This window comes from Micropterus dolomieu, linkage group LG22 (assembly GCF_021292245.1).
Source record: "Micropterus dolomieu isolate WLL.071019.BEF.003 ecotype Adirondacks linkage group LG22, ASM2129224v1, whole genome shotgun sequence".
In the NCBI taxonomy this organism is placed as follows: Eukaryota; Metazoa; Chordata; class Actinopteri; order Centrarchiformes; family Centrarchidae; genus Micropterus; species Micropterus dolomieu.
The window spans coordinates 15,826,745-15,838,384 of NC_060171.1; the positions used below are offsets into that span (position 1 = coordinate 15,826,745).

At 41.3% G+C, this 11,640-nt stretch overlaps 1 protein-coding gene across 1 annotated transcript; it reads left to right on the top strand.

Moving 5' to 3' along the window:
• The first annotated feature begins 490 nt into the window (after nt 1-490).
• On the top strand, nt 491-10,841 carry lg22h15orf39 (linkage group 22 C15orf39 homolog). Its single transcript, XM_046038300.1, has 3 exons — nt 491-759; nt 3,128-6,374; nt 8,761-10,841. The coding sequence occupies exons 2-3, from the start codon at nt 3,170-3,172 to the stop codon at nt 9,879-9,881; spliced, it is 4,326 nt and encodes a 1,441-aa protein (XP_045894256.1). The 5' UTR covers nt 491-759; nt 3,128-3,169; the 3' UTR covers nt 9,882-10,841.
• The last annotated feature ends 799 nt before the right edge of the window (nt 10,842-11,640 follow it).

Genomic DNA, 11,640 nt, shown 5'->3' on the forward strand with positions numbered 1-11,640 from the left:
AACTGAATACATTCCATGATTCTGTAATATAGATGAGAGACATTGTTGTAAAAGTGCAGTGGTACAACTTCATCTAGGTCAGGGGTACCCAAATAGTTTGTTTGCTATGTGATCAACAAATAAAAAAAGAAGAAGAAAGAAGTGGAAAGTGATGCATGCAGACAGACTTTCTAAAAGCTGATGTTTTATGTTAATTTACATGGAGTGAAATAATAGTGACAACTTTTTTCTTATTTTTGGTGACCCCCACCAAAACTCTTGGGAACAGTGAAAGTGAAAAATCAGGCAACACAAACCAATAGCGCGCGCGGGCGCGCTCACACACACACACACACACACACACACTTGTCTTATCTGTTAATGAATGAATAAAAACATGTCTAGCTTCCCTTAAGGTGGCATGGGGAGTCGGTCATAAGGAAACAACAGTGAGAACGTGATCAGCGGGAAAAGATTAGCCTACATGTGTAGAAAACAAGCTGTGTATAGACAGAGGGTATGACTCCGCCTATTGATCAAAGACCATCCTCCTCCCTTTTGTCTTTTCTTCGGTTTGTTAACTTCTCTAAAAGCCGCGTGGACTTCGGGCGAGCCACCCAAACCTTTTGGCTGGCCTTCATTTTATTTCGTGGCTTTGGGCGCATCCGGATTGACACAGTCCACAAACAAACAGAGAAGAGACTTCCCCCCTCTATTTTTTTCTAAGTTCTGTTTCATGGAGTCTTTGTGGAAATCATTTATTGTCATCACAGCAGCGAGGTAAGACAAAAAACAACATGTTTACTGCTCATTTTCTCACATGTCCAAATTAACGACAGATTGCGAAACAAACAAGTCATGTTTAATTTGGCAAACACGCGAGAGTGTCTTCTAGGAAAGAATGGCAGGTTGTGAAACTATTTTATGTAGCAAAACCAATATACAGGATAAATGTTTGAAACTGTGTTTTTTTTAGCCCACAGTGTGGTTTTAATTTTACCGTGGTTCATGACGCTGTCGCTGCCTGTATGCAAATGACTCGCACTGTGATCAAGCTCTTGCGCGTGTGTGATTTTCATATTATTTGCGTGTTATTATTAATTCGAGCAGGCTGTTCACGCAGTCAGGACAAAAAGCTCACGTCTTTCCGTGTAACACCCCCGATAAGCAAATGTGCACCCCGTAGGTTATAACTTGTCTGCCTGTCAAAAGAAACTGCGAAGACACTTTTAAACCCATTAAGTTCCGTTTTTATGTCTGTACGCCAGTCATCTTTAATTGGCTACTTTCAGAGCAAATTACCGTAAAGATACGATTATTTTTTTCATGTCATGTGAACTTTCTGACACCTTCAACTTTCTGTATGCATCTGTTAACTAAATTAGTCAACAGATGCATGCTTTGTAACTTTTAAAGACAGGCTGGACTGAAGTGCATTTTTACCGACTCACTCTTTCACCCCACGTGGTTTGAGACTCAGCCTGTCAGTAGGCTTCATCCTTGGTCGGTTTGGAGGCTTTGCTTTTGGAAGTCACGCTCTCCATCACCCTTGCCATATCTGGGGAGCACACTCGCACACACACACTTCAGAGTGCGGCTTTTTGTCCGTTGAAAACACCTCTGCGCAGTTTCCTCCATGCATTGGCCTAAAAACCACATTTCTCTTCGCTATATGCAGATAAGCCATCGCTGTATGCTTTTCTGAAAGGTGTCAACAGGATGAACTGATATCATCTATTACTGATGTTTGCTGCAAGAGCCTGTATTTGGTCTTGGGCGGGGGGGGGGGGTGTCTAAGACTTTCACTCCACCCTCATCACAGACTATATGCCTCATATATTATTATAAGTTTTCTATAAATTTTTTTCGTTGGATATTATACAGCTGTTTCGACACATATTGGCAGATGTTTGGCCTATGCTCTGAATTTGGCTGCTTGTCGAAGGACAGCTGCGATATTTTGCACTGTGACCTGTTTGTTTTTGGGAGTGAACTAGCCACTAGTGGGAGAACAGTACTAAAAAGTTTAAAAAACACACACACACTTATACGGTTTCATCCTGTTCATTCAGATGCTTTTGTGGCAGAGTTATGAATTTATCACGTGATGAGGTCATCTGTCTTTCTCCTCCTACATCGGACAGATTGTGTTGTGCACACAAGTTGTTGCATTATGCTGCCTTCAAGTGCCTGTTGGAAAAGCCAGAATTAGGAGTTGAGCATGTGTAACTGTTATGATTTAAAGGTTTTAATAAATGCAGGGAAAGCTGAAATAATTTTGACTGGTTAATTTTCACTTATATTGAAAATGCCATGAGCTGTAGATGGATGTATCCGTTATTATAATCTGTATATCAACGGAAAATTAATCAGCAACTATTTTGATCGTGTATTCATCATTTCAGTACCTTTCTCAATTCACTGTTTCCAGATGCTCAAATGTGAGTCATTGTATTAAGTATGAAGTGCATGAAAAAGGAACTATGGTATGACTGGAGGTTTGTGGTGATGAAAAGCAGAATAGAAACATACAGTCCACTGTAGTGTTGGGTCTCAGGATATAAATGAACAGTGGATGTCAGTTCAGGTGATAAGTTCGGGTTTGATTAAGGCGTGACTGAAGCTCTTCGAGTGACTGTGATGAATGAAACATTCTGCAATCTGAAATGAGCCATAGTAAGACCACAACACATCAAATATGACTCAAATACAGAATTACAGTAATTTAGTCCTATTATAATTTTCATATTAGCAGACATTGCCTCGAAGTGAAGACTGCTTTCAATCGCATATCACACGCATGGCTCGTTTGTTTATTGCAAGTGACAACTATCACATTGGCTGTCGGAAAATCTCCTTCACTAATATTCCTTGCATAAGCGTTATGAATCAGCTTTGCACTGTTCACCAATGTGCATCTGCTGACAAGGGTGTACGTGACATACATTTGATAAGCCATAAGATTCATCACGTTGAGAAAATGCCTCCAGCTCTTTATGTATGCAAAATGTAAATTTTTTCTGCTACATATCCGGCTGTCCTATCTGAGGTGCCTGAGATGGGAGTTTATTCAAGCTTATTAAAAAGATGGATCCATTGAACTAACCTTGCATAGATAATAAATTAATTGTTGTTTTTATATTCTTAGGTCTGGATCCATATCACTGCACCATCATAACAAAGTTACTACATGATGAGCAGCCAGCAGACTCTCATTGACCCAGTGTTTCGAAGCAAGATGCCATTATTTGACGGGACCATAGCATCCACAGGACTGTCAAAACCACAAAATATGTCTGATTTCCTCGGTAAGCAGGAACTGCAGTACAGTGGGTCCTACTTCACTTATGATCCCAGAGGAAAGGATGGAGCACGGTTCACTCCTCCTTGTAGCAACTCAAAGACCTCTCTGCTGGATGGTAGAAGTCCTGTGAGTCACCTCTCTGGCATGGAGGGACAAAACCACATAATTTACAGGCAAGACAGCAGTTCTCCAGAGGAAGGCCATTCTCATTCTTCCCCTCTGCATCACGCCCCATCAAAAGGCTTTACATTTTACACTAAAAGTCCTGGGATCACCAGTCCTACAGCTGCTACATTAGTGACTGAACAAAGAACTGGAGGTGACAATTCATCTCCCTCATCAGAAAACTCTGTTTACCTAGCGATTCCTAAACCAGTTTATGGACATAACCCCTGCTGTAATGAACTGGGTTGTGTGATAGGACAACGATACAGTCTGGAACACGGCTCTCCGAGGATACCAAACACTGTATATAAGCATGACTGGATGCAAACTGATGCTCACTACACTGAAAGAATGCCTATTCAGAGAAAAGCACAAGATGCACTGCTGCAACAGAGAGGTTTACAGTTTGAGGCCAGTGCAGAACCAATGAAGAGGATACCTGTGGAGACATACAGCCCAGGTAGAACAAGGACTTTGCCTGCTATCATTGAGCCAAACTACAGCAGTTACCCCTGCACCCTGACTCACTCACTTTTTGGTTCTTTAAGTGAGCAGAGGCAGCATTTACAGACTTCCCCCAGAGGCTACCCTAGTTTATACCCCTCCCATCCTACATATGAGCATATGACCTCAGAGGTTTATCAGGAACATTCTCCCATGTCCAAATATGGCCAGCTAACACAGCACCCGAGGTTTTACTACCCCCAAGCAAATGTGGAGGTAGAAAACAGGACACAGTGTAAAGATATTGGCGGTAAACAGAGAGAAGACCCTCTTAAACACACAGTCTCAAACCCCAGGGAGCATTACCTAGTGCCTCACTCTCTTCATGGTGAAATTCCTTTGCCAAGCAGTGAAAGGTTGCCAAATCATTCCTTTATGCGGGGGTTTGACTATCCGTGTTATGCAGTTCCTAGATTTCATTTAAACGCAAGCCAAATCAGAGCCCCCCTAAAAAGGCAACATGCATCGCCCATCTTGCACTCGAATCGTATAAATGTTTCCTCATCCAGCTATTACACGGATCACCGCATGGCCTTGGCAACCAACCTACATAAGGACAAACCCAGCGGCAGCCTACATGTTGACCAATCACACCCCAACTCACCATTCTTACGTGTGGACCAAACCAGTCCTACCAGATGCATAAGTCAACCTGGCGTCTCACCATCCAGCATACAGATGAACAGATTTTTTCACCCTCTCACCAGCTTGCACATTGACCGACCTGTCCTTCCACCAACTGGTTTGAACATGGACAGACTCCTGGACTATTCCTCCTGTGAAGCCCGGGTTAAGTTCCAGTCGAAAGGACTTCCTATTTCTCCAGCAGCATGGCTGCCCCGGTCACCTCATCACAGCTCAGATCGAATCCACACAGCTGTACCCAATAGTTCAAATGTCCGCAAAATTATTTATTCCCCTGATGTTGCATCGGGAGATAAACACAACAGCTCCGTGTCCACTTCAGGCACCGGTGTCCTTAAAGGGTGCCTGAAGAGAAGTAATTCTCATTTATCTTCACCCATCAAAATACAAGATGAGGATAGGGATTTATGTGAAGTGGAACTAGTTAAGAAAAGACAAAAGGTGGAAATGGAGAACATGGGAAAGAAAACTGACTTTCCTCCCATGCCAGTTATTGACAATGTCTTCAGTCTAGCACCTTACCAAGCATATCTGCAGGCCTCTGGAGTGTTATTTCCAGGCAGAGTACCTCAGAAAACCCCCATCCAGTTGTCCGAGAACCATGAAGTCAAAACCAAGCCAGACATCAAAGAGAAAAGGCCAGATTGGGATGAAGAGCAGCCTGCTATCTGTCTAGTTTCCAAGAAAATCTGTGCAGATACTCCAACTGAGAAGCCTGTTGAGAAAATCTTTGAACCTAAAAATGTTAAAGTGGAAAAAGAAGATCCATCAGACATAGACAACTGTGCAGAGACCGTCAGTCAGAGAGACTGCTGCAAAGTAACAGTCAAAAAAGAGCCTGAAGAGAACGGTTCATCCAGCAGGGGGCCAATGTTGGTGATAAAGAAATGTGAACCTGATGAACTTGAAAGTAAACCCTCATTAGAAAACGAGACTGCAGGCGAGTCCAAACCTGGTGAAGAGACTGCACAGATGAACTCATCTTCTCGGGTTGATACTTGGAGACTGCACGAACAAAAGGTCACACTTCAACCCAAATCCATGACTCCACCTCAACCACCCGAGAGCAAACTAAATTTCAAAAACATCCCTCCTCAGTGTCTTAAACTTTCCACCAACACCTACAAAATCCTTCTCCCTGATACAAAGCTTTCCATCCCTGTTGCACCCCCAGAGAAGTCACTTGTACAGCGGATTACTGAATTTACGCCAAAACTAGAGCTCCAAATGCCAGTCCGCAAGCACTTCTTTGAGCTGCACAATTCCCTCTGCAAACTAGTATCCAAATCTGTGTCGGCCTCTTCAGAGCAGGAGCTCAGAACCTGGCTGACTCAGTTGGAATTGGCTGAACCTGCATCTCCGTCAACCAAAGTCCAGAAGGTGTCTTGTCTGTTGGGGATAAAAGCCAGAGAGGCGTGGCTTAATGAGGAGATGAAGTCGGCACTCCATAAGGTCCTCGAGAGGTTGCGAGAGTACACTGTCCAGGAACGCTGTCCTTTTCCGCACGTCATGCGGACAGGGGCAGTGTTTCTCCCCATGCTGGTGGTGAAGGTGCTGCTGTTTCCGACGGTCCTGGGCAGCTTCATCGACCAGGTCCTGCAGGAGCACAAGGTGGAGCTGCGGCCCACCACGCTCTCCGAGGAAAAGATCCTCATCCAGCTTCACAAACGAGCCTGTTCCTCCAGGCTCAGGAGACTGATGTCCCTCAAACACCTGCCCGACATCTACGCCGACGTGGTCAACCTTTTGTATTACACCTGTGTCTGCAAACATCTGGGTGAGTGCATATTCACTTCCGAGTCACTGAGGTCACGTACAGTATATGGGAATAGCTACCTATTATATGCCTATAGTGTTGGTTAAAAACATCTTATTTTAGTCTTTAAAATATTTCCGCTCATTTTCCAAATGGATGTTCTTCTGGGATGGTATGGTATTTTGTCTCTTTTGGTGTTGTCAAGCCAGACAAATTAGAGGTGCTGCAGTAAGCAAGAGTTGTGTTAATTACCCCTCATGGGCACAACCACTTATTTGACCAACACTGAAGTAAACAAATGTTCACGCAGGAGTCAGGAAGTGAATGAATAATGGCCATTTAGTTTAGGTGCGTGTATATGCATGCATACACAAGCTAAATGCCTTTTTAAAATATTACACAGGCGGTTTGACCAGGAACTACAGCAGTTCAGCAGCATTAACATTGCAATTTGTGTTGTCAGTTAAGTAGAGATTATTGGTCAGGCAGCTATAAAAAGGTTTTACTTTTCACCTGAAAGATCATACTTCTACTTTGATAATTTGACCATGTGATGTATACAACATGACTGCCAAAGCAACAGTACTTGCATTTCCTTGCACATTTCTAAAAATCCCCATTGGTGTAGACGGTGTGATTTACTGATTCTTCTTGATTTTATTATTTATCATCATATTTTGACTGTTAACTGTATCATGGTTTTCCTAGTCAGGCAGTTTTAGTAATCCTATTTTCTGCATTATCGGCCCTTTTTGTTAAGAACGAATAACAATAAATATTCAATATAAAATCCATTTATTTTTTACAGAATCAACCTCACCTGATGTCCAAAAGAGAGTCCAGGTATATTTATTTTTTATGTTGTCCCTCAATCTCACTACTCTTTGCTTTTTCTGATTAGAAAGAGCAGGAAACTAATGCTAACTTTCAGTAACTAATCACAAGTTGCATGATTGCATTATACTTGTTATGGGCGGGCGGGTGGGGGTAGGTTGCTGGGATGTGCTAAATATCGCCTGCATTATTTTGTTATAGTATTAGTGGATCTCAAAGATTGTGAGGCAGGCTGTTGGATCACATTACAACAGAAAGGAAGTTATGGCCTGCTACACACGGGGGGATTCACTGTGGCACATTTTGAGCCCTTTCTGTTTCAGAAGATTGTGATCATCATCTTGTAACTGACCAGTTCCCTCAAAAATCTATGCTGTTTAGTCATAGAGGGAAGTGGGACTAAATGATTGGTGTTGTGAGAAAACAGTTTAATGTCCATGTGGATTTAAAGACTAAGGCTGGCAGTATTCTAGACTTTTGCTATTGTCAACAAATCCCATGAAAAGACCAAAACCAACAGTGTGTTTCTCTGTCTCTCAATACTTTCTTACTTTCCCACCCTGCCTGTGGCTCTCCAGTGCATTTGTTCCTACTCAAGGCTGAATCTTCAAAAGGGTCACACATATATAGTTTTATTGTTTTAAAGGTTCAGTGATTTCCTGAAACAGCTAGACACTAGTTTCTAACAAATGCTACTCAAACAGGAATAAATACTGCATTTGTTCGGACTGTTTTCAGTTGCATATTTGGGGCGCTATATTTTTGGCTCCAGTACGGGATATGTGGGGTTGACTGAAAATAAACTACAGTGCCCATGTTTTTCATAATGAAGGAGCATGTCACCCAGTACAGCGGTGTGGTTCATTTGTGTATTTTAAATAGTTTTTGGACAACAATGGACATCTATGGCAGAGAGAAGTGAGCGCTATATATAAGGCTTTGGCTACTCAGACTTGTTAGCAGGTTCAAATCATTGTTGGTTTTGGTAATTTTATGGAATTTGTTGACAATAAGAAACATACAAAATATCACTTTTTTTTTTTTTTTTTTTTTTTTTTACTGTACAGCTATTATTTTGGATCATGTATTTGCTGACTGAATTGGGGCTTAATCGAATTTCCGTTCACTGCTGACATGATTAACAGTTCACATGCTTTGGGAGCAGCTGAGTTTTTCCCAGCCTTCGTGTTTACTCCCACAGCCCTTCTATTCTGTCTGCTGAAATGGTGTTTCATGGTGGAGGATCATGCTGTCCAATCACCATGTCTGCTGATATTAATAGAATAGTTTCTCATTGTGTACTGAATAAGCACTATGGGAGCATTGATTTATCATCCTGTATGGAGGTATTGGACTTTAATGTTGTTAGCTTGTTTTTTGGGAGTCATGTGTTATTTATATTTGTTTGTGTCAGAAATCCTGAACATACGTGTATCTAATGTTTCCCTTGTCACTAAATAAATCCTATGAACTCTAACTCTTTCCATTTTGTCAGCAACCTCATTTTTATATATCTGGCATAATACTGTACTCATTTTGAGCTCTCCTGATTGCTATATTTCCTGTGTTGCAGGATTAGATATGGACGATATGGATCCTGAAAACAGAGAAAAAGACGAAGGTTGTGAGGAGACTATCAGATCCAGGACTCCTATATTTTCAAACATCGCTGCCTCACCCTCAGACTCACACCCACAGAGACATCCGAAGAACCAGAAATCAAATTTCAACAGGAATAAAACAAAAAGCAGGGTGAAGAGCGGTTCGAGGCATATGTTTCTGGACAACAGTTTATCAGATGAGGAAGAGGCAGATGACAGAGAAAAGGCTATAAGTGGAGGTGTACTGAATGCATTAAGTGAGAAAATCTGCAGTGGCCATCAGTCTGAAGGGACTGAGAATAGAGGAAGTGACGGTACGGTTACAGAACAGGATTCTTCACTCATTTTGCTGAGCACAACTTTTGAGAATTCATGGACATGTCCTTTAACCTTGGACGACCTTTCTCAATCTCCCAGTGACACAGAAACGGAGGAATCCTCTAGTCCGCAGCCTGCTAGTCAGCTCTCAAGACCAGCCAAATCTCCGGTTAGAGCCAGCAACTGTTCAGGCGTGATTCTCAAACTGAGGAGGATGTTTAGTGAAGGTCTTAACAGAAAAAAGGCCCGCTACCAAGCAATCTTAGACTCTGGAACATTTATTGATCCTTCCCTCTCACAGACTGATGATGGGGAGGGAAAACAGAGCAGCAAGAGGGACCTTCAAAGGAGGACGCCCAAAGTAACCCACAGGTGGCAGAGAACAGGAAGCTTCGCTCACGCCTTAAGACCCCTTACCAGCTCTTCGAAAAGAAAACACATATCACTTTTAAAGATCAAATACTGTCCCTACTTGTCTGCCTGCCACAGCGCCGAACACAGGAGGCGATGGGTCCTGCGCTCGGCAGTCCAGAGGGCTCAGAGGGCCATGAGGTTCTACTACCCAGACCTGGTGGGAAAGAGGATTCGCCATCTGTATGAAGAAGATGACAAATCAGAAGTGTGGTACAGAGGAGAAGTGCTGCGGATCCATGAGGCCCACAGCAACCCTCTAAAGACTATATTTGAGGTAAGGTATGACAGCGAGCCAGAGTGGAAGTACTACCTGGAGCTGCTGATAGACTATAAAAAAGGGTGGCTCAAGATTGAAGACTAGTTTCCCCACACAGTCTTCAATGTGTCAGTTTTGTTTTTGGTCAAGTCACTGAGTGCAATGACGTCTTTTAATCAGTTCTTCAAGTGTTTTTTGTTTTACTTGCCAATAACTGTCTAACCTCCTCAGGAATGAAGCTGGACTAGATTTTTTTTTGCAATGAGATCAGCTAAACATTCGTTGTCACTTGAGAGCTAAAGGAATTGCAATTCTAAGGGACTGACCCCAGCCAATTTTAAAAGCTCTTTTTGTCTTTGACGCATCTATCAAGACTTTTCTGGTTTGTTTCCAAATTACATTGCGGTATTGTGAACAACATGCGACGACCTTGCTTAACTTAAAAAACTTACCAAAAAAGTGCCCCTTTTAGGTTTTTTAAACTTTAATTCTAAGCTATTTTTATGTCATTATCCAGTAATCTGGTTTAAAAATAAAACTATAATTCTGAGTGAAGTTAGTGATTATTAGTTTGTAGTAGTTTTTCTTGTTTTTGCTAGTAAGAAAAAGGAAACCAGCAAATGACATGAAGACATTTTAAAAAGGGTTTCCTTATCCTACAGCACCAGCCGTGTGTGTGTGTGTGTGTGTATGTATATATATATATATATATAGGTACAATAAGAGTGCCAGTCATGTATGTCATTATAGCAGAGTGATTTTTTTTACCCTGATATTTGTGGATGTTTTTTTGTGTGTGAAGCTGGACAAGAATTAATGTAGTTCTGTACCAAGCTGCTCTTTAAGTGAGTTTGAGATGTCACCATGGCATAGTGTTCTTATTACTGTCAACCTTAAGACCTACACCTCAAATTGTATTTTGTTTCAATTTTTATAATTTTCTTCTGCAGATAGAAATAAAACATTCTCACTGTTGTCTTAAATAAATGTTTGTAATGATTCCATGTTTTATATCATTCTGTTGAAATCTTTTCTCTCCAAAATACATTTTTGACCTGGGCACCACATTATGTAGGTTTGTTTTTTTTTTTATACTCATGCCTTTCATGGAGTCTCATGGGATTTCTTGAACATCAAAGCTAAATTTCACATATTGTTAATCTTAACCACTGACTGATTAGCAGCTTCTCTATTCACCATGTAAAAAATAAATTGTAAATTGAAAAAGAAGCCCTGCAGTCTTGAAAAACTTTAATATGGCATAATTGAGTCTATTGCACTGTCAAAACTAATTCAAACCTGTCACCCCACAGTAAAGGTTTGTCAAAAATAATCACTTTCCATGCTGTAACTAAAATAGGTAATCACAGTATCTTTGTCCCCATCTTGTGGCAGCATTTGTAGTTGCAAATTCACCCTTTTAAAACTCAGTGCTGTTAAGTTGGAAACTGTATTTCCAGTGATGGGTTAAGTAGCAGAACCACAGTTCAGTAGCAGTCTTCTTAAGGACACCGTTTTAAAACACATCAAATCCTGATTGTGGTGAAAATGGCTGCTGTCACAACAAAAACATTGTGTCCATTATCAAACAACCACCCATGCCAGAACGATGTTTGCAACATTTTGCACTTTAATATTTTCTCCAAAACAGACAACTAATTTTCCCCACATTTTTACACTAATAGGAACTAAAACACCTTTCATAGCATAAAGAAAAGATATGTAGAAAAGTATTAAAAGTTTTTGGATGTCTCAATTTAATGTAAGTAGCTGCTTCTGTTACTTCAAACAATGTCGATGTTCATGAACTACTTGCAGACACAATGAAAACAGAGAGAACCCTGGAGAGCATATTAGCCTAATG

Coding starts and splice junctions, on each gene's coding strand:
- lg22h15orf39 (XM_046038300.1), top strand. CDS start 3,170: ATGATGAGCAGCCAGCAGACTCTCATTGACCCAGTGTTTCGAAGCAAG. Junction 6,375..8,760: donor CTGTGTCTGCAAACATCTGG/GTGAGTGCATAT, acceptor CCTGTGTTGCAG/GATTAGATATGGACGATATG.